This window comes from Coturnix japonica, chromosome 14 (genome assembly GCF_054131305.1).
Source record: "Coturnix japonica strain WE chromosome 14, WE-NBRP24, whole genome shotgun sequence".
Classification (NCBI taxonomy): Eukaryota; Metazoa; Chordata; class Aves; order Galliformes; family Phasianidae; genus Coturnix; species Coturnix japonica.
In genome coordinates, this window is record NC_140676.1 from 2,118,512 (window position 1) to 2,145,928 (window position 27,417).

Consider the following 27,417-nt stretch of genomic DNA (forward strand, 5'->3'; position numbering starts at 1 on the left):
CCACTTATTCTCTTTACAGTTAGTTGTCAATCCATGTAATATCATGCTTGCATTAGTAGCGCTTACTGATATTGCATGAGACCACAATTTGAACGCTGTCTGTATGACTTCTTTTAGGATTGATGTGCAGCTCTCAAATCCTGTTGTCATCTGCATGCTGAAATTGCTTTTTCTGCTTGCTTGTTCCTTGAAAGGCTCAGTGTTACATCTCCAATAGTCTTAAGAGGACCATCAAGAAGGACCGATTCAGGTGTGCATTACATGTTTTGTGTTCAGTTTCTTGGATGTACATGTAAAGTATCAGTTGTTCTATCACAGCTTTATAGTGGCTTTGACTGAAAGGATGAAAATGGCCTCTGCAGGAGGAAGTAATGACAAAGTAGCTACAGCACAAACCTCAGGAGCTGTTGTGCTTTGGAGCACTTACTGCTTTTATACAGTTTGGGGGAATTCATTTCTGAGATGGAGGATGTGACCACACAGAGCTTTGGAGCAGAACAGTTCTGCAAGGGCAAGCCATGGGGGTGTGATTCTGTTCCCACCAAGTAAAGATCATTGGTTTCAGTGAGTTTGAGCAGTCAATTGCATAAATCTGTGTGGTCATGAAAGTATTTACTAACATGTGTATAAAGTTTCTATGCTTAAGATCAGTTTCATTACCTTAAGGTCAGCCACGCTGAGCACCTAATGTGTCTGTATCGTACCATTACAGGAATGCCTAAAGGGGCACAGTATTTGGTACTGGTCACTTCATTGCCTGGTCTTTTTCTTTTCTTGAGGGAAAACAGCAACAGTAGAAGCAGACAAAACCACTTGAGATTATTTTATTTTTTTAAAGTATGTTAAAGATACTTTAACCTCAGGAAGTTGGATATAACTCGGATTGCTTTGATCAGAACAACAGCTACCTTGAACTGCTTTTGATTTTTAGATGTACACCTTCACATACTTTGGAGCGCCCAGATGTCACACAGATACTGGGCAGGATATTATCCTGTCTTCTAACATCACACTGATGATCAAAAACACAAAGTAGAGAGCAAACATAGTGAGCCCTAGGATTTTGTTCATCTTCCATTTACATAAAGCAATTGAGATGATAACAAATAGAAGCATGAGAAAAAGCAGAACAATTGCACAAAACAAACCGTTACTACTGACTGCAACAGGACTGAATCCGTTGAAGACTGAATAAAGAAACCAAGGAACTGGCAAACTGCAAGAAAAGGAAAAGTAATTGAAATCAATGCTTGAAGGCAGTTCATTTTCTGCGTTATAAATAAGCAATTTTTCTAAATTCTTACAGGAAGAAACGCATAGCTGCATTCACCAGAACTCAGCATAAATCTAACATTGATGTTGTTGGTGTGGAAAAATTGCATTTGGATAATGCTTGTACTATCATAATGCAATTCAAGAGTCTGAAAGGGTTTTCAAAATAATAACTGTGAATTCAGTGTCTCGGCACACTCTCATAAAGGAGTAGGTTCTGATGTTTTATCAATGAAAGATACCGGAGCAGATACAGAGCTTTGGTTGCAGACAATCTGAATGCCTCTGAGTGACTGGATGAGTGTTCTGCCTGTAAGTCTTCAGTGTTGGCCTAAGATGAGTTGCATTTTGTCCTAGAAAATCAGTTTCCTGTTGACTCAATTTAGGGAAGATGATAGTGCCATTTCATGCTACGCAATGATCTTTTAAGCTGTAGAACAGTGCCCTGAATGATGTGCAACTTAATATTCATTCTGCACTGGGTTGCTAAATTATCTTTCCTGGCTTGGTTAAGTTTTCTAAAAATAAATGTGTAACTGGTGGTCTGACTGTCCTTCAGTTCGGTGCAGATGCAATGAAGTTAGCTGAGACATTTCTTTAGTTTAAAAACTGTGTTATGTATTTTGGAAGAGCTGCATCTTTCAGCATTGAACTCATACTCACCCAACAGTGATATCGAAGATATTGCTGCCTACAGAGCTGGAGACAGCCATGTCACCTAAGCCTTTCCGTGCAACAATGACGCTGGTGATAAGGTCAGGGATCGATGTTCCTGCTGCCAGTATGGTTAACCCCATAATTTCCTCTGATATCCCAATTGTTTCACCAACCTAATAGAACAGCAACAAAGTAAATTAGGGCTGTTTGTTTTGGAACACAGAATGTAGTCTCACTGCCTTCTAGGTTTTATTCTATTTTTGAGTTGAAATGTTTTTCATTCCCTTAACTGTGGTAGTATTTTTCTGTTGTACAGGATGGAAAGTTAAACTTAATAGTGTTTGTTAACCTAGGATTTGTTCTATACTACACATCACAGTGATCATCTGGTCGCAGTGTTGCCAAGACCAAGCAAGGTGAAGTCAGTTACAGCCCAACACATTCTTCTGTTCTACATTTGCTGCTTCTGGATGTATTTCATTTTTCATTTTGCAAGTTTAACAATCAGCTCTGTATGAGAAATCTTAGCATTTATGGCTTGATTAACTATGCTATGAATGTGCAATGAGCCACTTGATATCAAGTGTGGGTCTGAATCTACAAGGCACAAATTTCTGTTGCCCGGGGCTCCAAGTGCGTATTAAGGCAGACGGAGTTGAGATCACTTAACAGCTTCCAGGACCTGTGTTATCCTAGAACTGTAATTAGATAAGGTATTATTCTCTTCCACACAGATGCATTCATCAATTGAAAAGTATTAAGGTAAATCTTGATGGCACTTTTCCTTTCACTGATGCACAACTTCCCTTAGAAGCTCTTCAAAGAGAACCTTTTGTCAAATAAAAAAGAATGAAACTGAGAATTCCCTTTTGGACTCTGACAAAACAAAGTTTCTGCTGTTCTGATGGATGACTGCAGCTGCAATTCGTCAGATAAAATGCCACAGTGACAATCTGTTCCTTATCTTAACATCTACGTGATCATAAATGATCTTGTTTGCAGACAGAAAATAAATCCCTCACCTGATGAGCCCACCACACCATGAGGTAAGAGAACACCGCAATCCAGATGATGGAGCCAAAAAATGTGATGACGAAGAATTTTTTTGAATCCTGTTAAAACCAAGTTTGAAAATGAAAACATGAAGTTTCAGGAAGGTTAACAGTCCTCAGTGAGAGCTATTCACATGGAGCGCTTCACCGCAGTCAACTGTTTGAAATAGACCTTGGTCTTTGTTGGTATTTATCTATACTTCATTAGATGACTGATTGTTACTAGTTGTTAATTAATTTAAGTCTCTGGAACTGCTGTGCTACAGCTGGGGCTTCTTTCCTACTCTCTGCAGCATTAACAGTGATTAATGTATAAGACTCTTGATGTGGAAAAGTAGAGTGGGAGATTCTTATTAAGAAGTCTAGCTTGGTTAACAACTATGGTAGCAGAAGAAAAATGGATTCTTACTGGGTTTCTCACATCAGGTATAGTGCTCCACAGAGGGAAGATGATGGGAAAGAGGAAGAGGTAAATTGCTTGTTTTTTCCTGGTTTCTGGCCATTCAAGAGATAATGGCTCATCGTTTTCTTCATCATCTGTGCTGTCATCATCACTGTCATCCTCACTGTCAGAGCTGCTGTCTTCTGAGTTATCACTGTCTGAAGGGGGCTGTTGGTCAGGAAAGAAAATAATCCAAATGTTTCACTCTAACAAGGAGCTGTGCAGCATTTATTCTCCACGACCATGCCATGGTGGAGGTCAGACTTGTAAAGTGGCTGAGGGCAGCCAGAGCTTACATCTTGTTACTCTGGGACAAAATCCAGGACTACCCTATTTTGGTGCAGATGCCTGTCTTGTGATTATGTTAAGTATTTTGTGTAAGTCAACTAGAATGAACTTGAAGATAGAGTTTTAACACAAGTTGAAGATTGGCCATCTTTGACAACCTTTCCTCATCAAAACAATCACATTACATAATTGGAAGGAGGGATGAGGTAAACAAAGCACAAAACCATGCTAATGTACAGACTAACTTACTTTTCCTTGTCCTGGAGTTGCCCTCTGACCTCATAGGAGTCAACTGAGGAGAAAATACCATACAGGAATATCTGGTATCATGTGTTAGACCAAGGTTGTCCTCGGTCATAAGCCTAGATTTCTAAATAACTCCTTGTGTTACCTCATCACTGCACACGTAGTCTACTTATAGTTACCAATTATGAGAAACATGTTGGGTTTTACCCCAGGAGCCCTGGGCTCTTATTGCCTATGATCCTTTATTTAATACCTGCCCATCTTGTGGTGTGTTTTCCTTCTGTTTGTCTTTGCTTGGTTCAGAATCACTGGCAGGAGTTACCTGGACGGTCTTTTGTGATGCCTGCTTCTCCTCTTCTGCTAAAAGCGGTAAGAAGAAACAGTGGCTTTAGTCATGTTAGCCTGGTCCCCTTCTCCTTTATCTGCAGGTGACTTAGTTTGCTCCAAAAACATATGATATTTCATGTTCAACCTAGGCTAGTGGCTGATGCTTCCTGTTTGTCATCTGTGCCTGCTGTGAATCACTGTTCTTAAAAGGAGGTAGAAGCTGGTCCACCTGGTGCAGGTAGTTGTAGGAGCATCAAGTATTGTTCTGAAACTGCTCTAAGAGGCACATACACAAAAACAGGGAAATGCTGATTATCTGATCTCTGCCTGATGATTATTGGTTTCAGTCTGGATTCTGAAGCCTTGACTAGAGCCATCCCCTAAAGCCAGAAGGAATATAAAGCTTTACTCCCCTTTGTTTCTAGTAGAGCACAGCACTCTCCAGGGAATGGGTACACTTTGAGGCTTCTGAGAAATGACAGCTGTGTGCTACCAGACATTAATCCCCAGTCATCTGATACATACTCGAATGCAAATAGAGAAGTGTTGACGCTTACAGGGTGGAAAAAACTGCAATGTTCTCTGTGCTGTTCTCGTGTTAACTTGTGCTAATCACATTATCCTAAGAATTGTACCTGGCTGGGGAGTTTTAGTGTATCTTATGCTGAGCTGGGTGAGCTGGTCCAGCATGTCTCTCAGTTGCAGTTAGGAACGAGTTTAGAGATTTTCAGAAATGTGTGTTTTCAAAGCTGTTTGGGATTTCTGGAGCAAGGCCTTACAAGAGTGGACACAGAATACTCTTCAGCCAAAGTGGCAGCACATATTGATAGTGCATGGCCCTTTCCATGCACCAGATAATTTTGTGGAACGTGTCAAAGAATGGGAGCTCATAGTGTGATGAACTCAGTGTGGTGTTGATAGTCTGCACTGAGAATTTGTTTCTTAATATTTTCCTCCAGTTTGGTCTGCTATTAAATGTGGAGGTTGGTGGCCCTGTCTGTTGCGGGGTCGGGGGGGGGGTTGAGATTCTTAATCCTTGAGGTCCCTTCCAGCCCAGGCCATTCTGTGATTCTGTAGCAGTGGCTTTTATTGCCCACTGTTATTGTATATTGATTGATTTCTGCTGCATTATTACAGCAGCCACCTGTGACCAGCAGTAACAGAAAAATCTGTGTCATACTGTAGTGTTTCTTTGGCAGCCCCTGACTGCCGAGTGCTGGGAATGCATGGGATTACAGTGCAAAACAAGCAAATGGTATTGACTTTTCTTGCACTCACCTTCTGGTTTTGTTCCTTGCCCAGTCGGAGAGTCAGCCTTGACCTTGGCTATATTGCTCAGCATATCAAGCCTGTCTTTAAATTTTGCTGTGAATGAGAAAGATGCATTTGTCAGCAGCTGTCAGTTATGGGAGAACAGGAGCAGATTTGATGCAATATCATTTTGTTCCCAAAGCACTGCTGGTTTTGTTCATGCCAGATTACGTGCAAACTAAAAATGGGCACCTTCCTTGTGCCACTGTGAGAGCCTTTACTTTACTGCTGCCAGTTACCTGATTGTGAGGAAAATGGAAAACCTTCTACCTTTTACATGATATTTCAGAGTATATAGAATGTCTTCCCTGCCAGTGAGATGCTCTGAAACTTAATCTAAGCTTACGGTATCCAGTTTCAAGATGGACTAGACTGTCCTGCAAAAGGATCTGGTTGTCTTCACCACAGCAGTGTCCCACCCTGCATTTTTGGCACTGATGAGGACTTTTCCTGCTGTAACCAATGCTGTGCTCAGCTGAGCTGCTTTATTGTAGTTTTACAGATAACTCTGTCTCTGTGTTTACCATTGCAGCCTGCTGTAGGGAGTCTGCTTTGCAGGGGGGGGGTTGGACTCAATGATCACTAGAGGTTCCTTCCAACCCCAGCAATTCTGTGATTCTCTCTAGTTTGATGTTGCACTCAGATGTCTTAACTCTTACTCTTGTTGAAAGCAAGTCACCAGCTCAGAGAAAAGCCTCACAGGGTTTGTGTGTGGATGTGGCCACCAGAAATTGGCTGTGTTCTGCCTCACTTGTACGTGGGGTTGTAAATTAATTTCCTTTGAAAGTTTTTTCGCACTGACTTAATCTCCTGTACTGTTGACTGGGCAACCAGAATGTGCTGTTGTCACTTGCCTCAAGGGCATGGCTCTGTCACTTTATTCATCACCAAGTGACTGAGCTCATAGAAATAGCAGCTCCGGGGCTCTGAGCCATGCAGGCAGGTTGAGTTCTAAGCTGAACTCTGTGAAAAACAGTGCAATTCAGACACGTGTCCAGTAATTGTCCCTGGCTCTGACAGTAAGGTCTCTGGAGATGAATCCTAGTCTGCTGTGGTTCCTGTTATCATCTGGGAAGCATTTTTCAGCACGTGAAGTGGCTGGAGAGGGGAAATGATGAGCTCTCCTCCTATGAAAAGCTGCTGGGACCAAGGAGCCCAGCTCTCCCTTCTACTTGCCAATCTTGAAGCCTATAGAGGGAATGTGAGGCTTTGTTCTCCCCCTGCTGCTGCTAAGCACAAGCACTGTCACCTATACAAGGCAATGAGGTGACTTTCTGCTCCCACATTCCTCAAAACGCTGGCCAGCATTCCTTCTCTATTCATCTTTTCCCAGGAGCTGCCCCTAAAGCTCCTGTCAGCAGGGTCAGGGTGGTCAGTTCCAGCCTGATTACACAAACCCCAGCTGCTGGTTCCTGCCCTCACCTGGGCACGGGCTGTGAGCACCGACCCAAGCAGAGCCTGTAACCCTCCATGTTAGGGATAAACAGCTTAGGCCCAGGGCACCATCCAGTTCTCATCAGATCAGCCTCATTTAAAAAGGTGTTAATGCCTCTGACACACATTCTGTGCAGGATGTATTGAGACTGGAGGAAGAGATGGCTGTAAGCTGACAGATCTGCAGGTCAGCATGGCAGGAGGGATAGCTGTCAGCTCAGCCCCTGCCAGTGCTGGGGATTAGCTCAGCCCAGCAGGGCAGTGTGCTATTATAACAGCCACGGGTCCTGTTATGGCCAAGCACTTGTTTTTGAGGGTGATGCCTGTGTCTGTGGTCCTGTGAGGCGTGTGTGTGTGCCAGTGCAGTCACTTGGCCTGACTTCAACACTGAGTGTTGTCAGCTTCCAGCAACTTGCACAGAGGGATGTTTCTGAGTTCCTTGAGGTCTGCACTGTGTGTTTCCAAGTCCACTCCACTATTGCACCAGTGGATCCTCAGCTGTCATTTTTGTTGCTGCCTTTTTGTTGCTGGAAACTCTGCCAGTTGGTCTGAGAGCATCTTGCACAGGGCATGGCTGCATCCAGAGATGGTCCTCAGGCAAGTTCCCACCCCAAGAAGCAACAGCATCCAGGCTGTGCTCGAGGTTGCAGGTAACCTTCTGCCTTGTGTACAGCTCTTGTATTTAGCTCATTCTTTGGTTCTGTTATTTAATCCACCAGGGCTAACTTACACTATGAGGGATGGGGAGGATTTTTTAAAATATGACACAAACCTGAGGGACATGAGGGTTCTGCTATCGTAAAAGTGCAAGTACAATCAATCTTGTGATTTTTTTTGGCTCTTTTCTCCCTCTTAATGCAAATGATTGTTAGAGATGTGACTGTTGCTGCATCCTGTCTTGGAGCTGAGCTCTGTCCTGCAGCGCTGCTTGTTGATTTATTCTGGTCTAATTTCCAAAATTAATAGCTCTTTAACTGGGACATAATGAGGGTAGGCAGCTGTGACAATCTTGTTGCTGGATCCTTTGCCATCATATAAAAGTAAGATCAGAAATTTTGTTTCACAAGAGAAGCTGAACCAAGAACAGCAAAACAAAGTTTGTATTTCAGACTTCGTTTCTAAGAGCTTTGACTGTGTAAGTTGTTTTGGCAGGCCCGGTGCTGTCAGTCTAACACAAACTTCTGGGTTCTGGCTGCCTTGAAGCAGCTTCTGTGCGGCTCAAGTACAAGGCAACTGCAGCATCGGGAAGGAAACCCCCCAGAGATGCTCCCTGCAGTAGGTGAAGTCAGGAACTGCTGAGAGAGAGTTGGCAACCTTTTTCTTTTGTAGTGTTCTTTAGCATCGCCTCCAAGTGCTGATGCTACAGGCTTTGGTAATAAGCAACAAGGACCCTTGAGGATACAGATTGCTTTGGGATTGTTTTTATGTGCCGCCTAATTACAGATAGTGCTGCATGTGCTGCAAAAAGAAGAACTTTATGGGTGGGAACCAGTTGTCCTGAGGATACCGAAGGGCAGCAGTGATATTAAATCTGAGGTTGAGCTTGCAGCTGTGAAATGCCTTGGCAGGGTCACATCCTATTCAGAGTTATCTTGGGGAAATCTCTTCATCTTTTTGGCAGGGATCCTCAAAGCTCTTTAGTGGCTCAGTTTAGTCAGAACTGATTCTTTTTCTCCAGGCTACCTTTTCTTTAGTTATGAGTCTACCAGGGCAAGGAGCGTCTCCTGCACAATACAAAGTACCTGGAACTCTGGGTCTTTGATTTCAAGTGCTGTGCTGTTGTAATATCAAAATATGTTGTAATTTCCTTCATGATTATCTTTTCCAGGGAGCTCCAGCAGTGCTGAGTAGGACAGGCATGCACCCGGGGCAGAGGTTAACTGTGTGTCATCATTATAGCAGTAAAAAGAATAACAACCTTTTGTAGAGACCAAAACCCATCCTCACCGTTGCCGTTAGACTTAAGTGTGTAAGGTCACACTCCCATCTAGTGGCTGCGGCACACAGAGACAGGGACTCAAAGTCTGCCTGGATAAAAGCAAAGAGGAAGCTCTCCTTCAGAGACAAGATCCCAGCTGCCCCTCAGTCACAGTTATCCATTCTCCAGAAACTGTGGTAATGCCACCAGTGGTAACTGAACAAGGCCAGTGATCTACAGCTGCACTGAAAAGCCCTCACGAGCTCTGAGCTGTCTGGAGCAGCACTGCCGCGCTCTCCTTGGCCTGGGCCCCCAAAACTCCTGTTGAGGGTCTGACCAAACTGAGCACCAGTCTGTACAAAGGCGTATAGAGGTTCAAGAAGGATGAGAAGGAGTCAGAAGTTCACTTAGTGGCAGCGGTCCTTCAGGTCTGGTACTTCCAGATGCTAAATCAAGTGGCATGTCTCTCACATATTCTGGATTTATCCATGTGCAATTGGCACAATATTCTGCATGGAACAGGAAGCACTACAGCAAACCCTGATGGATTTGGCTCTTTTTAGGCTGTGGTTAGTAATTTGATGGGTGCCTTTACTAACAATTTGTCAAAGGGAACACTGATTTGTCTTGTTGTCCTTATAAAGCCTCTTTAGTTCCCTCAGTCAGTTCGTGCTGCTGGGATTTTGATCTGGAGAGTCCTTTTTGTAACCTCACTGATAGACACGAGAGGTGTTTATCTGCTTAGCTTCAATCTCCCTTTGAATGGACAAAGGATAATCTCTTTAGAACAAGTAGGGCAGTGGAGGGGCAAGGCATGTGCTGAGCTAGGAAGGAAAATCTAAAAAAACATTTTTAATAACTTTCTTAGCATTTCTTGGAAAACGAAACAAGGCAGAATATTAGAAAATTGTGTTCAAAGACACTTGTACATCTGGAGATGTGGCTTCCCTGCAACCTGGGCTGTTTAGAAGGCTTCTCTTAGTCCTGAGCTCCAATTTTTAGGCCTACTGCCTGCAAAGTGCTGTGAGTAAAAACACGGAATGCCTTGAATTGGTTGGAAAGGACCTTAAAGATGATCCAGTTCCATTCTCTGTTCTGAGGGCAAGGATACCTTCCACTTACCTTTGGCCAAACACTGGAACAGGCTTCGTACAGAGGTGGGTGATGCCCTGTGCCTGTCAGCGTTCAAGAGATGTTTGCACAACTCCTACCATGTGAATTTCCCTATTACAAATGAGGCTGATATGTTGAGCCAACCCTTTCCTAAATGGCCGTCAGATAGAAAGCCTCCAGCTGATTCCACTGCTCTATGTTCAGTGATGCTGCCTTCCACCACCAAAAGACATGGCTCCATTAAGCTGCTCTGTGATAAAGGCTGCAAGATGAAGCCCCCTGCATGTGGAGAATTCACTCACCTCCTGCTAGGGGGTCCAGAGTGTGGATCATGAGTTGGAAGATGGTGCTGCGCATTTGAGAGTTGTGCAGGGAGGCTGAGCTGCTGCCTCGTTGTAAGACTGTTGTCGGCTATGGAAAGGTACAATGCAACAATCAGTAGCAGTTTCCTCCTCAAAGCATCTTCACTGTTGGTTCATACAGAGGCTGATCTCCCCAACCCAGCATGGATTTCAGACACCCCCTGCATGCAGGTTCACAGGATAGCTGTCAGTACCAGCTGCTCATAGCAAGATGCATGCTCCTGAGACTACAGGTCAGTCTGTCCTTAGATACAATGAGTTTTCACTGACTAAGCATCAGTACAATGTTATTATTGTAATAAAGTACGCAGTGATTTTAGTCATAATTAATAACAATAATTGATAACAGTAAATTTGTATGCCGCTCCAAGGTAGCACTACAGTGGTTTCAAATGACCTAACTTAAATTGAAGGCTCTCAAGCTCTGTTCTTACTGTCGATACCACAGTCCTAATGAGCTTTTGACTGAACGTTAATTAGTACAGGTAGGTTAAATGTATAGAGGAAAAAATAGCATCCCTTTGGGGAAGCTAACACCTGTTTTGTTATGTACATGTGTAGCCAATGGCCTCTGCATGCAGTGACTGGCCAGCCAAGGAAGGAAGAAGTGGCAGGAGTTCAATCAGGAGCAGAGCACTTGGCTCACTTGCTATGGGGAAGAACAGACACTAACTCTGCCCTGGGAGGAAAATCAGCCATGAAAGCAGGTAAGAAAAGCTGTGATCTGAATTCTCTTGTCTGTTTCACACAGTTTAAAGTGAGGTACTAACAGCACTCTGCTACTCAATTACCATTTGGACAGTCTGTCTCTTAGTTTTTTAAAAACTCCTTTGAGGACCCAGCTCAGCCAGGTGTCCTCTTAATTAAGCTGTGACTACTGTGCCAAGAACTGCTGGCTCTTTGCATGAAATAGGATTTAATCCAGCTTTCTTGACACAGAAGACATTGCTGTTTTACAAAGCCTGACAGAGGAAGGGGTTCAAAATATGGCTTCTTATCCTGGCTAAGTTGCTTAGACCTACCTGCAGCCTCTTCCCATCTGCTGGCTTTGTTCCATCCTCTGCAACTGCCACACTGCTTTTCTGTGTACAAAAAAAAAGAATGAAAACTTTTGAATGCCATTACCACTTAATCTGCTTTTATGGGATCTATAGGTGGCTCTTCAGGCTAATGCCTGTGAGGGTGGGACAATCAAAAGAAATTATTGAGTATGAACACTACTGGAAGTGCCAAACCATGTGCTTTCCTAAACCAGCCTCTTAGTGAAGCAGGATTCTGCCTGCAGCAACTCAATGAGGATGTAGGTATCAAGAAACAGACCCACATGTTCTCTACCTCCTGTTCCTTGTAGATGTACACAGCCCCACATTTCATCCCCAAACATCTGTATTCTGACATATCTTCTTTCAAAGGTAGAGTGAGAACACAAAGATGCATCTTCTTCCAGCGATTAACTTTACTTTCCATAAAAGTACTTTATTTTTCCCAAGCGTTAACTCCAGCAGCTCTATGTCATGCCATTATATGCTACTGTGAATTCTTTGTGATCTTAAAAGGCAAGAACTTTTTTTCTTTGAGTCTAAAGGGATGGGCTTGGTTCTTTATGATTGGTGATAGACAGTGATGCAGCACTGGCTGTGGGCTCTCAGGACTCCCAGCCATGAACCCTGTCCAAAAGTCAGACTACTAGGAGGAAAAAAAGACACCTTGTCAGTTTTGTGTGTCTTCAACTATCTTTACCCCTTTTCCTTCCTTTCCTTAAATTACATGAAGAGGGTGCCAAGACCAGAAGGGACAAAACATGTTTGAATGCCAGTGAGATACATCTGAATGGTAAAGCATGTCAGTGCCAGAGGACAGCTTGAAATATAACAGTCTGCTCCACATCTGGCAGTAGCACAGGCCAAGAGAACTAAGAGGTAGCAGAAGGAGCAGGGGGGAATGACTGAGGGGGAGGAATTGAACAGGCAGACTCGGATCCCAAGTGTTCTGGAGTGCATGTCCTGGCCGGATCTGCCAGATTGAAAGGGTAACTGGCTCTGGCAACAGCCTTCAGATGCTGTCTTTGTGTAGGCAGTCATGTCTTCCTTCAAAAGAAAGGCCCTGGTCTCAGACTTTGAGAACGTAATTACAGCCACAGAGCTTCTTGTCTGTGCACTAGTAGCATAAAGAATTGTTTCTGACACAGCTGTGGTTAATACATAGAAACAGGATTTGGGCATTTTGATCTTGTGACAAAATGCTGACCGGGAGCAGTGGCAATGGTTGTGGAAGGCTGCCAGATTCCGTTCTGTGCTGCAGACTGTTAACAGGTGATACCACCAGCATCACTGTAACACACCCAAACACAAAATGGGAAAAGAGAGTTTCTTCCAACATCCCTTATCTGTAGGAGATTGGAGATTGGCCATTACAGAAGCCCTTTTTTTTTAATGTTTAACAGAGTATTGTCCAATCTTGTTTCCAGACTAATCTGTTCCTGAAAGCGTATATATGTCTTTTTTAACTCCTTCACAACCACTAAGTGAGCAAAATTTCATTCCTGTCTTTGAAAGATGCTAAGTGATCTCAACACACATTTAATAATTCATTGGGTATTTAGTAGTGTTCTCTCTAATTTCTTAGAATCTCTGCTGTCTAGATTGCATTTCCTTCATTTTATAATCATAGCTATTAACCAGTGCCTACATCCTGAGGTCTTGTTTCACTGTGCACTTTGTCAAGAAGGTGCAGTCTTTATGGTTTTTTGTTTTTTTTTTGGTGATAGGATTATAGATTTTATGATAGGATTAATTATTTCCATCTTCCCTTTTGAACAATGACACCAACCTTTCGCAAATGCTCTGCTGATGCTGCCTGCACAGCACTTAGCTTCTTGCTCAGCTCCTCCTTCACCCATTGTTCTAGAGACACGTTGTGTTTCATAGTGAACACATATGTAGCATAGGCAGTCAGTAAAAGGAGGCTTTCCCACCAATCAATGACACTGTCTAGGAAAAACAGGATGAGCATCAGTAAGTCTACAATGTAGAATGAGATGTCTCTAAACAAAGGCCACCATGTCAGGTGTAGTATCTCCCTTGAGAAGAGGGCACAGGTGCCAATGACAAAGAGGATATTAAACACTGCTGAGCCCACAATGGTACCGATGCCCACATTGCTGTGTGAGATGAAGACACCTATGAGGGAGGTGAAGAGTTCTGGTGCGGATCCACCTGCTGCCATGAAAGTGGCTCCAGCCACGTCTTCAGAGATCTGCAACTTCTCTGTGATCACTCCCAAAGCAGGGACAAAATACTCATCACACACTATGGCCAAGGCCACAAATACATACATCATGCCAAAGATGTGAAGTACAACCCACCCTTGCCTCCGTTCTTCCACACTGAATAGGTCCTCGGGATATTCTCCTTTGGATTCATACACCGGCTTTTCACCTGGGTAGCTTTCATTGACATTTTCTCGCTGTGTTGTATCCTCGGGTGCAGTGATGGGCACAGTTGGCTCAGGATCAATATACACGCAGTGCCTTATTTTGGGTGCTGCTGTGACATTGCCTGTTTTGGAAGTCTTGTTGCGGGAAGGCTCCCTGGAGGTCACTTTCACAGGGTCCTCATGTTGGTGTGCAGTGAGAAGTGCTGGAACAGCAGAGGGGTTGAATTGGAGCTGATAGACAGAGAGGAGTGACACTATAGCAAGGAAGAAAAAGATTCGGTTCCGTTGTAGCCGTCTTCTCCGTGGTAAATGCATTTCCTAAAGGCTCAAAAATCAGGTACGTGTCCAGAAGCCACTGCAGACTTCTCTTGATCACCAGCTTGCCCTTATATCCACCATTGGAGCTTCTAACTGATCTTAAGCGTCAGGAGTGAAACTGCATGATATGAAGTGTAGAACCCTGTAAAGGAAGATCTAGCATTAAAAGAAAGTACTACAGCTTCCCATCATTATCTCATGGAGTGATTTTCTCATTTTCAGTAAATGGAGATCAGCTTCAATTCAAGTAATCTCAACTCTAAATTCAGGCTTCTGTGTTTTCCTTATGACAGAAGGCTATGTTGATTAATAAACATAGGGTTAGCTTAATAACGGTTGGCTGAGATGGTCCAATCTGAGCAGAATTCTGAGTGTTTTCAGTGGAATCACTAGTAATTCTGTAGTGCTGATAATCGGATGAACTTTCTGCAGGAGGGACGATAAGTCTTCTGCTAAGGAGCCTACTTGTACTCTAAATTGCCAGAAATGAAGAAGCTCTGAAGATGAGCCTATGCTGTAAAGCTTCCTTCCAAACAGACCAGTTATTCACCTAAGTATCCTCAACAGGAGGATAGAAACTGTTTGCTAGTTCCCAGTTATGCTGCTCTCTGGCTCTCCAGACTTGCACTCCCACAGATACAAACCAAGCAAATGTTGAGCTTTCCTCTTCCAGTTGGAAGGGAGCAGGAGGAAGGTTTGGTTCTAGGAATACTCAGGGTGCTGTGCATTCATTTTGTTTCTATGGCTACATCTTTTTGAGCCCTTCTGTAGAAGCAGAACCGGCAAAGTGGAATTATAATCATACCTTTTATTTGGGGATAATTAGCATATCTTGCATAATTATTTGAACACCATTTTGAAAGAGACTGATCATAAACACTTTAGTGACAGAGCCTAGATCTGTGATAGTGCAGAGACAGTGACTAAGGGCTGGACAGAATTTACCCTTCAGCACTGCTTGGATTTCTTTTACCTTAGAATATCACTCTTCCTGGATTTTGTTTTTCCCTAGAGTGGCAATGTTGTTATTCTTCAGCTGGATGTGAATCACAGTTTTGTAAGCCATTCTCAGAAAAGCTTTTCATGCAAATCAGTTCTCACCCTCTTGCATAACACCCAGTGAAGTAATCAGCCTAAATTTCTTGCAAGACAGGCACTGTTATCTTCTTTTAAATAGTTGGGAGGATCACTAAGGCAATAGTAATTAAGGGTCATGGGAGTATCTAGATAAATAGATCACATAAGCTTTGCTTTTGATATGTAAAATTACATTAACATGCATATTGCAGAGTTGCATAATACAGTATTCACCACAAATTGTGCACTGATACAGAATAACCTTCCATAATCAATATGAAAGAGTGAAAAGAAAGACACAGAGAGAAGACTTGTGAATGCATCCCCCTATTCAAACCTTCTTCAAAGACTATAACCAAAGGTAGGATGAACTGTTAAGAGCTCTCCAGCCTTTCAGCAATATCTGACCATCAGTCTTGTGGTTTAAGCACTTTGTTTTCAAAGTATATTGTCTCCTATGGGTCAGCTCCTTTCTCACTGGTTGGACTGTCTCAGTCAAAAGATCTCAAGCAATCCTACCGACCTCCATGGCTTACCTTCCAGAGATGCTGCCCAAGAAGATGAGGAATACCAGCAGCTGAGCGGAGTTCTGGAAGCTTTCTTGTCACTTAACATTGGGAGATGTTGGTGCAGAGGGAGGCAGATGAAAATGATCCCATTTTCACTGTGCCTCTGCTAGCAGAATGGTGAAGGGGTCAAGTGTGAAGGACATATTAGTGCAGGTTTAATACCTGCAGTCTCTAAGAAGATTAAGGAGCATTGTATAGATTTGGATCTATATCTGAAGCCAATATCTTCATCTGCTACTACAGATTATTCTCAGTTTGAGGGCAGGTGCTTATTTCCATTACAAACTACAGTATAAAAGCATCAACTCTTAAGGTATGTACCATCAGCTACGGACAAGAGCAGGCCACTGCTTGGGTAATTCATGTTGCTCCTTTGTGTGCTGCAGTGGCTGCTTATTCCTGATTTACTGATGAAAATAATATCATTCCAATTGTGCAAAATGTCATAAGTTTCTGATGCAGGTCAGGCATGTCAGAAACAGAGTTGCTTACAGGACTCCCAGTGGCCACATTCCTGTGGCTATTTCTTTCCCCTTGGTTGTCTTCTCCTCCTGTTATTTATTCATGTTCATTGGGAAATTCTTCTTGGAGAGGATTACTGAAAGCAGCGGTTATAGATGATCTGTTGTCACTCGGACTGGTTCCATGCTCCTCTTGACTTCCTTTCAGAACAGTTTTGAGCTTTACAAGTCCTTATTGCAGCTTGACTTTTGCAGTCAATGTATTTGATGAAGGCTTTATGTAGGGGGAAAAACGCTTCTGGATGGGTGCATTAAGGTTTTGGTCATGTCTTTGCTGCATTTTGCTGCTTGTAACGTGCTGCAGCAGGGCTTTCTAATGGTCATTGAAGTTCACTGTAAAGTCACCAGGAGGTGCTGGCTGTTCCTTGGGCACTTGTGTGAGTTGTATGGATACAGTTCTCAATACCGGCAATGATTTCTGCACTTAGTTCTGGTTTTAATTCTTTCTGACCATGTTTGAACTCTGAAAGCACCTTTCTGTTCAGTCCCTGCTCTCTCCCCACAGCAATACCCGCTGTGAGTCTGAGTGCTGACCCTGCAGTTCTTCCTCGGAGCGAGTTGCACTGAGGCCTCACTTGGGACATTGAACACCTTGTTTTGTTTGCCATGCCTGGAGTGGGGCCGGTAACGTTTTAACACACAGCAGAATTACCACGGGGCTGCGGGGTTTGTTGGAATCAACACTGAGGGTGTTTGTGGGCTCGCTTAGTTACCAGGCTCAGCATGTGCGGGATTTAGACCCCACTGACCACTCTTTGGTCCTGGGAAGGCTGCGGGCCGGGTCTGTGCTCCCCTCAGCACCGCTTGATGTGTGCGAGGATCGGGCTGTGAGCCGTACGGAGCGGCCGTGCAGCCGCGGCCCGGCCCCTTCTCGCCTCGGTCCGTCGTTCCGGGGGACGCTTATCGCGGCGGACCCATGGCGGCCCGGCGGGATGCGGTGAGCCCCGCGCTGCCTCCGTTCCCTTTAACGCCGGCACCTCCCGCTGCTGCTGGGCTGGAGGCCGCGTTGTCCTCTCAGCCCCGAGAAATAGGGTTGGGAGCGGGGTGGGCTCTGTGAATAGGACTCGCTGGGGAGAGGGCCTGCTGGGGGCCTGGGGTTGTACCCATTGTGCCCCTGCTGCCTTCCCCCTTCTCCCCCGGTTCCCCCCAGGCTTAGCCCAGGCCGCACACCGGTTGCAGGCCCTGCAGCCACCCTTCCCGTTCATCTTCTGTTTGTCCTAAACCTGCATTCTAGGAGTAAAACAGCTGTAGCTTTCCTTTCTTCAGAGGATAGGGCAGATATGGAGTTATCCTTACAGGGCCAGGGCATGATGTGCTATTGCAGCTGTGTTCCTGTAACTGTTTGTGGTCTCTTTCTCCCTTCTCTCAGTGAATTGCTGTTTTGTGCTGTGGTAGCTGAGAGGAGCAGCTCATCATGCCGACGGTGGTGGTGATGGACGTGTCGCTCTCCATGACACGGCCGGTGTCGGTGGAGGGCTCTGAGGAGTACCAGCGGAAGCACCTGGCAGTACACGGCCTGACCATGTTGTTTGAGCACATGGCCACCAACTACAAGCTGGAATTCACGGCTCTGGTGGTGTTCTCATCACTCTGGGAGCTGATGGTGCCCTTCACCAGAGATTACAACACGCTGCAGGTAGGGTTCGTGAAACCTGAGGGCAATAAGTTGTCAATGTTGTTTCAGAATCACAGTGAAACGATGAGATTTCATACAGTCCTATACACAGTGTCTTAAGTATTTTATTTTTATTTGCTTTCACCTATCCTTAAAATAAAGATAAAATACTAAGCTACTTTACAAGTTATACCTTTGCAGGTAACTTGTCAAGTGTAGTTACGTAAGTTAAAAGTGGGAATGGAGAAAACCAGGAGGAGAGGGCTGCCTGAAGAAACTTGTATATAAATCAGTGGTTCTGTGCCGTTCATGTCTTTCTCTGTAGTTGTTGATTAACTCTCCATATAGGAGGCAGCAGACAGGAACATCTGAAATGATGAGTCAGGTGATTTGGTAGATGCTTTAAAGATGCAAGTGCCTTGTCTTCATGGTCTCATTAATGAGGCCTTTGTGCAGAAAAGAGATAAAGCTCATTTTGTGAGGTAAGGTGGTGGTTTGCATTGTGTTTGGTGCTTTTTCATTGTAACGTTCTTCCAGAATGCAAACAGTTATTGTTCCTCATGTGTTGGAATAGAATTGGGATTAAATACTTTGTTAGGCATTGCTTCAGTTTCCAACTGTCCTGTATCTTTGAGGCTTTTTATTTTCACCCTAAGAGCTGTGTACACAACAGTTAATTCCTTCAAAATCAGCTGTTGTATTTCTCTCAAGATATTGTTCACTGTTTCTTTGTTAACTGTGCAGGTCATGTATAAGAACGTAGCACTTTATATTGTTTTGCATTGTGGTTGTGTTACAAACAAAAGCAAAAGTACTGACTTGCCAGAGAAGTGGGGATAACTTTTTTAAGTTTCCTGTTAAAAATATTTTACTCAGCAATGACCAATCATGTGTTTGTCTTTATAGGAAGCCCTAAGTAACATGGACGATTATGACAAAACCTGTTTAGAGTCGGCACTACTTGGGGTTTGTAATATTGTCCAGCAGGAATGGGGTGCAGCAATTCCTTGCCAGGTATGACTAATTTTCACTGTTCTTAATATCTGGCATGTTCTTAGTGTTCCCTGGAAGTTGAAGAAAGAAAAGTGAATGCAATTTGATAACTTGGAGTACTCACACCTCTCAGCCACTGGTACCACAGAAAGGCAAAGAATTTTTGTTCTGGTTGTATCTGGTATATTAACAGAAACCGGTGTTTATTATAACGCTAAGCAGCAAAATTCAGATAGTTCTATGTGGAAATGTCTTGTAGCAGAGAGAGAGAGAAGAGTCTGGGGGCACTGGGTATCAGTGGTGTTCTCTGTATGTTATAAAATCTGGCCCCAGAGTCCTCTTTAGGAGGCTTGGCTTTTGATCTGGATGCAGTCTTCTGTCCCAGGAGCCCTGGTCATTTGGAAGGAGTACAGTCATATATGCAATAAATGTTGTCCTGGTCATTTCTAGGGCTTGAAACAGTTCCAGATCTCAAGCAAAAGCATGGAGCACTGCTGAGTGTGTTTTGATCTGTTTTTTCTCCCTGATGATTCATTTTGGTGTGCATCTGCTTGCGCGCTCCATCCAGCCTTAGCAGCTCCCAGCATTCTGAATTTGCTGCCTCTGCTTTTAGCCCTTGATTTTCTGAATGTGCCATCTCTCATAGTAAAATCTAGTGTTAGCCCTCAGTTTTCTGAGGCAGTAAAAGCCTGTTGCTCTGAGGGTCAGGATTTAATTCAGTAATTTTGCAGCTCAGTAGGCTGGGAGCATCTCTCAAGCAATAGTCCTTTAGGAAATAGAGGTGGAAGTTTATTGTCTGGGCAATACTTTGTAATATAACCAGGATAAAAGGCACCTTGGAGAAGCAGACATTCAACACAAAGAACTGGAACAACGTAAAAGCCAAGCATGGATTAGTTCCCAGCAATTTCCTCTCCTATTTGTGTCGTTCATTGTACTGGAACTCCAGGTTACTGGGTGAAGAAAGGCAGTGGGGAATGTGCTGTGCAGAATTCTGTAACAGTAAAAAGCATTGCTGCTGAGCAGCACATCAGATGGTTAGTGGGGAGGTTAAGAGTAAAAACCTGGCTGTAACAGATACACACTTGCTTCAGTTGGATTTAATTTTCTTACTTCTCATCCAAAAAAAGTAATGCCTGTTGTTGCTGTGCTGTTTTGAAAGAGGAGCTGCTTACTCCTCTGGAAATGGCTGGGTTTCAGCTGAGTGTATATGGTTTTATATGACCACGTATACAGTGTATATGACCTGCTAGGGCACATTTCTACAAGGAGCAACTGTAGACTAGCTGTAAAATGAAAGAAGGTTCATTTTCTACTTCTGCTACAAAACATGAGCATCTGTATTTGTTGGCAAAGAATTAAAGTAATACATATTATGTTTTGAACGGCTAATGCAGCCTGTAGTGGAACTTGGGCTGTCCTCCAGCTTCTGCAAATGGTTGTGGTTGGCTTTGCCTTCTGTCTGGAGGTAAACCTGGAGCTCCTGAGTCCACCAGCAGCACCCTTTTGGCTGCATGATTACTGCGCTTTTAGCTCACACTTAAAAATGGCAATGCTCATGCAGACCACGGTGTGTTTCTAGCTATGGAATTTGAACTTTAGTACAATTTAAGCCTTAATGCAGTGAGATGTGTGTTTATAATGCGTGTAATTTAATTGCAGTGGTTACATCTGTTATTTCTCATTCATGTACCTGGGAAGTTTACTCTCAGTTCTTTAGCAGAGGATTTGCATGGTAAGTAGGGACTTGCATAGGGAAGTGCGTATTGCTAGGAAGGCTGCTGAAACATATTGGTGTGTAGTTGCCCTCTACAGATAGAAACACGTCCCTGCCTGAAAATGCTAATCTGGCCTCTCTCTTTCAAGGTTGTCCTTGTCACTGATGGCTGCCTGGGGATCGGCAGAGGCTCCCTGCGGCACTCATTAGCTACTCACAACCAGCGAAGTGAAAGCAATCGATTTCCACTGCCTTTCCCTTTCCCTTCCAAGCTGTATGTCATGTGCATGGCAAACCTTGAAGAGGTGACGTCTTTAGCGTGTACCTTCTTTGTTATGCTGGTTAATTACTGTTCTTATCTGATCTAATAATCAGATTGGCATGAAGTATGCATTGATATTCTTGTGCTTAATGCTTAGTTGATGCTCAGTATTTAAAGTTATTTGGTAAAATTTAATCATAGTATCTTTTTTGAAGATTAGTTTTGCACTTGCAAAGTTCCCTGTCTTTATTAATCATATCAGTGTCTGCCTGGAGAATATAAGGTAGTTTCTATTTATTTATTTATGTTATCTGTACTCAATTTCTAATTAAATTCCTGAATACATAACTTAGGTTGCAGAGATGCTCAACACTGAAAACAGCAGAATTGTTTGGTAATTTGAATAAGCAGAACTCTGAGTCTCCAAGAGAGAGTGCTCAAGCCAACTTCTGTTCATTTTGAGTGAATATATATCTTTGTGAATCTCTGTACCAGCCCTAAAAATCTGCAATAGTTAGAATTCTGTTAAATACAAACGTTTCAAAGTAAGCTTATATAGATTAGAGTTTCTTAACTTAGGTTTTATTAATAGCTTTGTTTTTATCTTGACAGCTACGCTGTCATGGATAGAGATGGATTTTCTACTTAGAGATTCAATAGTTATTTCATCTTCAGGGTCTCTATTGAGATTGATCCTCTCTATTAAGCAATGGGTTGAAGTATTGTTTACACATCAGTTCTTGGTACAGTGTTTGAAGTAAATCTGTTACTGAGAACTTGAGGTGCTTTCATGAGCATTCTCTGGAAACTCAAAGCAAATGATTTATCTTTCCTCTCATAAACTACATTATCCTGAAGAAGCTGGGGACTTAAAAAACACATCATTTTATTGGTAATTTTAGGGCATTCCTGTGCTCTTGAAGACTGAGAGTTTTTGTGATTGTTGGTTGCTTGAACCTCGCTTTTAAAGCAGAACTTCATGAGATAAAGTGATGTATTTTATGTTTCTGCTCCAAATGCTGCATCTGCATGTAAATGTGTCATAATGAGTATATTTCCTAGCAGGCAAAGAATGTTGGTTTATGCAGAAAGGAATAAGGTAACAATGTTTTGCTGTGTTGTTTATATTCTCTGAAAACATTCTGGTTAAGAAAGGTCAGAGTAAAATAAATGAAAATAAAGCTTAACCAAAACATTTTGCTTTGTTTGTACAGCTTCAGAGCACGGATTCCTTGGACTGCTTGGAACGCCTCATAGACTTGAACAATGGGGAAGGGCAGATTTTTACCATTGATGGCCCCCTTTGCCTGAAGAATGTACAGTCGATGTTTGGGTTAGTAGACAGAGTCCCTTTGTGAGATTTCCAGTATAGAAAACAAATGTAACGTAAAAAGAATGGATGATACCTGATTATCTCATTTCTTTCCTTGTTCTAGAAAGCTAATAGATGTGGCTTATACGCCATTCCATGCTGTTCTCAAGTGTGGCCACTTAACGTCTGATGTGCAAGTATTTCCCAGACCAGAACCTTTCATTATAGATGAGGAAATAGATCCAATTCCTAAAGCAATTAATACAGGTAACCTTTTTTTTTGCTTCTTAGTTAAATACATTTAAATACATTTGATTTCAACCTTTTCACTATTATGTCTTATCCTGTGTAGCTGTTGTTTCACCTGCTTTCTTTCTGCAAAGATCAATCACTGATGATTTAGTTTCTTGGTATGTGTGGCACCAGACAATTCTGTGTTTGTCTGGCAATGTGGTTCGTGGGTAATTGTGTGTTTGTGTTGGAAATGATATATGTCATGACATTATGTATATGAACACTTGTCTTTTTACTCTCCTAGTGAAGGTCAGGGTTCTGCTGTGCTGCTTTAGTCACTACTTGAGAAAAGTAGTGGTGTAAAAAGCAGTGATGTTGAATTGGTTCTGAATACATTCAGCTGAATTAAACCTGTTGTCTCTCCACAGATCTAGAAATTGTTGGTTTTGTAGATATAGCTGACATTTCTAGCCCTCCCGTCTTATCCAGACACTTGGTGCTGCCTATTGCACTTAACAGAGGTAAGCAAATTCTTGTACTGATCACTGCTTTAAGCTTCCCCTCTAAAGGCTGTGGTGGTTTTATTGAGAAGGAAATGTTATGCTTTATGCCACATGTCTCTAAGGACACATTTACATGTTTGTATTAAGATCAAAACCTTGTACAAAACCTTGATCTTTACTTTTCTGAATAGTGTATTCTTTGGGAAAATCATTTGTACATAAAGCAGTGAATTAGTAGAGAGAATAGTGTCATTATGCCATTGTTTTTAGTAGAGAATATTAAACCTAAAGCTACAAATACTCTATGGGCCATGAAGTATGTGGTGTGAGATGAATAATTAATACTGGCTTCTAAATGGTTCTGGGAATGATTTCTTGCTGTGAAAAATCTGATCTGAGTAACATCTAGGTTGCTCAGTTGTTCTTCAGCATTAATTGCTGCTCACTGAGTCTAAGTATGTATGAATCTCTACAAACAAGTTGTGTAGGCTTCAACAACAATTGGGCATGTTTGTGGCTTGCAGCTGCTTGTCTGCAAAGAAGGGTTTTCCGAGTCCTTTTGTCAAGGTCTTGGAATGGAGTTAAAAGAAACTGAGATTTCTTTTGGTAAAGAACAGTGAAAGTACCAGATGTGCTTCCATCTCTGCATTAGCAATCTTATCCTGCTAGGCCTTTCATTTTAAAAGATATTAACAGTTATGTCAAATCTGTATTCCAATTACTAAAACACAGTACATTTCTTGTAATGACCACAAATTGCATAGGAGAGGTGGACTTGAAATTTAGGATTCTTTGGTTCAGAAGCAGCTTTGTTGTTAATTGCCACTCTTGGTGCCTTTGCAATTCACTTCTAGTTTCCTCAAAGGTTTGTTTGCAGAGTTATTTGTTAAATGTGTGAAGTTTTGTAATCAGAGTGCAGTAGAATAATCACGTAACATTAAATTGTCACTTTGTCCCAACAGTTAATAGCCATTTGTTCTACAAAAGTGTTTATTGAAGGTTTTGTTGTTGAATAGAGCTGTTTTTATTCAGTCCCATCCAGCTGGGGACTGCCCTCTCATGAAATGGGTTGGGTAACTTAAATAACCAAACAAATAGAAACATGAATCTTGATTAACACAGTGTATTTCGACTGACACAAGCTGTGGAGTGACTGTATAAAGAGCTCTGTGAGTGGATCAGAGGGCAGCTGCAGCCAGGTGGCTGGAAGGTTAGGAAGTGCTGGTAGTCTCTTCAGCCACTGCTGCGATAAGCACTGGTGGTTGTGTTCAGAAAGTGTGATGTTACAATACCATCAGTTCTCATAGTAGCTTGAGCTTGGAAGCAGCAGCCTTTCCTAAGAAAGGAAGACACTTTAAAAGTATTTTTGCAGAATGGTGCTTTGAGTTGAGGGTTCTTCATGGCAGAGGATACGGGATGGTAGTGTCGTGGGAATAGAAGTAGTGTGTTTGAATTTATGTTGTCCCTTTGTTTGCTTTCCTTTCTCAGAAGGTGATGAGGTGGGACCTGGGATCACAGATGACACCGAAGATGAGAATTCAGCTAATCAAATTGCTGGGAAAATTCCCAACTTCTGTGTTTTGTTACATGGGAGCCTGAAAGTGGAAGGCATGGTGGCTGTCGTCCAGTTGGGGTATGGAGCTGGATGTCTGCCTGAAAGATCTCTCTTACTTTGCTCATTTATTCTTCACCCTCTACAGAACTTGCAGCACTAGGCAAAGCCATGGATTTTTAACTGTAGACATGTATCTGCCAGTGTTAATTACAAGTAGTGAACCTCCACACAGTGGAAGAAAGGCAAATTCTGTGTTAAGACAGTTGGAAAGTGTTCAGACTTTGGGATTTGCTCTTTTCAATAGGCCAGAATGGTATGGGATGCTCTATTCACAAGCTGATAGCAAGAAGAAATCAAACCTCATGATGTCGCTCTTTGAACCTGGTCCAGAGCCCCTTCCATGGCTAGGGAAGATGGCACAGCTTGGACCTATTTCAGGTACTGGTCACATTCATTGGGGTGACTTTGGAATTCAGCATTTTCTTGCATGAATGACCTTGCCAGATCTTACTCATCAAGTCTTTTTATTTCCTTTTTTCCACCAGATGCAAAAGAAAATCCTTATGGAGATGATGACAATAAGAGTCCTTTCCCCTTGCAGCCCAAGAACAAGCGTAGTTACGCACAGAATGTTACTGTGTGGATTAAACCAAGTGGCCTTCAGGTACAGATTTTGGACTTCATGCTTTACTCTAATCAGCACTGGCTTTCTCAGCAGCAAAATGGAGTCTGTGTTTCCTCCACTTGATGTAATTGCTTTATTGCTTTCATTTCATTTTTATAACAACTGCCTCTGTAAAATGCGATGATTAAAATGCAATCAGAAAGCATAGCTTGTTTAATGAAAGCTGCATCTGGCTTCATTTATTGGATTTAATATAATTACTGCTTGTTTCAGTCGTTGTGAGCTGCAGTCTTGTCAGTGGTCAGGATTGTTTATCAATAAGTAGTTGTGGACATTTTTCTGCAGGTTACCCAGCAGTTGACAAGCTCTTTTCTTTTTTTTCTGCAGACTGACGTACAGAAGATCTTGAGAAACGCACGGAAACTCCCTGAAAAAACTCAGACTTTCTATAAAGTGAGTCTTGTTACGGGCCAGCCTAAATTTTAGATCCATTTTGATAGCAGTGCTTCTGACCAAGGAGTATGTACTGTCTGTGTCTGCAGTGTTCATTCTGTGCAGCGCTTGAAGAGCTCTGCAGAAGCACACATTGTTCTGTAAAGAGGCTCCTTTGGTCCTTTTTAAGGACTAGTTAAAGTGAGACAGGGCAGTCTGGTTTCCTGCCATCATATTTTTTGCCACAGTGACAGACACATCATGATTACAGGTGACCCTTGTGATCCCTGCCACTTTGATGGTGAACTTCAGTGCAGATTTTATGCTTTTGTCCAGGCAGAAATAAACTGAGGGATCAAAGAGGAATAAGAACGTAAAGTGTCAATCTGGACCTGAAAGTATATCCTATGGTGTTTTTGCTTTTGCTAAAGAAGCAGAGAAACAAAATTCCAGGCACTTTGGCCATGTAAAAATCCATAATGTAGGCTGTAGGCAGAGGTGTAATTTTGTTTCTCTTGTGAGCAAAGTACTGAAGCAGTTTATTATTGTAGTCTCCAGAGACCTGAAGAAGGAACACGCTGCCTAAATGCACACAGGCACCCATCATAGTTTACAGTGAATAAAAATACATATTATGCATTTCTGGGTACTGTTGTTAGAGGCAGCAGTCAGCGAGGCCCAAGTTGGACGCCACTCCCAGCAGGGACACAAACAAAACAAGCATGCACAATAGCTGAATGCACAGAAAGAAGTGAGGAATTTCTAAGAAGGGATGAAGGGGAAGCTAGATGTTTGCCTGTGCCACTATAATCCTCAGCCCTTGAAGCGTTTTCTTGTCATGAGAAGTTAGGCATCCTGCAGCAGCTCTACTGAACCCAGGTTATTTTCCTTTAAGTGAATCAGCTTGCATTTAAAGAAAAAAAAAAGAAGAAGAAATGTAAATGTATATCTTTTTAAAGCTACTGTGAGCTTTTGTGTAAAGGATTTTTTGTTCTCTGCAGGAACTTAACCGTCTAAGAAAGGCAGCTCTGGCCTTTGGCTTTTTGGACCTCTTGAAAGGTGTGGCTGACATGCTGGAGCGGGAGTGCACCCTGCTGCCTGACACGGCTCATCCTGATGCAGCCTTTCAGCTCACACATGCTGCTCAGCAGCTGAAAGTGGCAAGTACTGGGGCATCAGAATACACTGCCTATGATCATAACATTGCTCCACTGCAGACAGACTTTCCCACTACCAGCACTGAAAGAATGTAAAGTCTCCAATTTGGGAACTTCTCCAGACTAAGGCTTGAGTCACTCAATTTTTCTTGTCCTGTTTACTTTCTAGGGCTTCTTTAATTACTGGAACTTCCTATTATAACAGGGTCCTTTACTTGCATTAGTGCTCTTAAATTCATGGTAACTTCAGTCAGACCTAGCAACTGTAGAAGGTGTTCCATAGTGATTGCTGTGTTGGACGATGGGTGGAAGTTACATGTAAGGAGACAGAATGTGGCATCACAGGCTTCAATCTTCCTGTGGCTTTTAGCCTTCCCCAAATGTGGTTGAAAGATAAATGAAATTGGTGGTAAAAGCATCCTAAAAGGCAGCTACTGGTATTTTACAGATGGATTTGAGTAGTCCAGGGAAAATGTGTGTGAATCACTGTACAAGATCAGATACAGTTAATTTCAAGGTGTCCGTGTGGCAGTAATGAACACCACAGGCAGTGCAGTGCTAATGCATGTGAAGGTAACTTAATCTTCCGAGACAGATTTTTTTTATTTGTGTCATTTTAATAAAAAGGAGTTCTTCAGAAGTTTGTTTCGTTCCATTCTCATAGCAGCTT

General features: G+C 42.7%; 2 protein-coding genes and 1 long non-coding RNA gene across 4 annotated transcripts; 2 read left to right on the forward strand and 1 right to left on the reverse strand.

Annotated features, from left to right (window-relative positions):
• The first annotated feature begins 115 nt into the window (after nucleotides 1-115).
• On the forward strand, nucleotides 116-3,051 carry LOC146758432 (uncharacterized). The gene is made up of 3 exons (XR_014934260.1): nucleotides 116-250; nucleotides 2,246-2,345; nucleotides 2,932-3,051. It is a non-coding gene; the product is annotated as an uncharacterized LOC146758432 (long non-coding RNA).
• SLC24A1 (solute carrier family 24 member 1) lies at nucleotides 818-14,291 on the reverse strand. The gene is made up of 9 exons (XM_015873284.3): nucleotides 13,252-14,291; nucleotides 11,445-11,504; nucleotides 10,363-10,471; nucleotides 5,563-5,649; nucleotides 4,211-4,317; nucleotides 3,391-3,591; nucleotides 2,952-3,041; nucleotides 1,936-2,102; nucleotides 818-1,216 (listed from the first exon to the last, which is right to left on the reverse strand). Exons 1-9 carry the CDS (start codon nucleotides 14,170-14,172, stop codon nucleotides 967-969), a joined length of 1,992 nt encoding a protein of 663 aa, XP_015728770.2. The 5' UTR covers nucleotides 14,173-14,291; the 3' UTR covers nucleotides 818-966.
• Nucleotides 10,465-27,387, forward strand: INTS14 (integrator complex subunit 14). 2 transcript variants are annotated; one of them, XM_015873274.3, is made up of 13 exons: nucleotides 10,465-10,655; nucleotides 10,984-11,129; nucleotides 17,712-17,978; nucleotides 18,864-18,971; nucleotides 20,817-20,972; nucleotides 22,144-22,262; nucleotides 22,366-22,508; nucleotides 22,904-22,996; nucleotides 24,467-24,611; nucleotides 24,838-24,971; nucleotides 25,079-25,197; nucleotides 25,546-25,611; nucleotides 26,592-27,387. In XM_015873274.3, exons 3-13 carry the CDS (start codon nucleotides 17,757-17,759, stop codon nucleotides 26,841-26,843), a joined length of 1,557 nt encoding a protein of 518 aa, XP_015728760.1. In that variant the 5' UTR covers nucleotides 10,465-10,655; nucleotides 10,984-11,129; nucleotides 17,712-17,756; the 3' UTR covers nucleotides 26,844-27,387. The 2 variants fall into 2 exon arrangements, with proteins under 2 accessions (XP_015728760.1, XP_015728761.1); XM_015873275.3 differs by lacking the exons at nucleotides 10,465-10,655; nucleotides 10,984-11,129 and adding an exon at nucleotides 17,245-17,279.
• The last annotated feature ends 30 nt before the right edge of the window (nucleotides 27,388-27,417 follow it).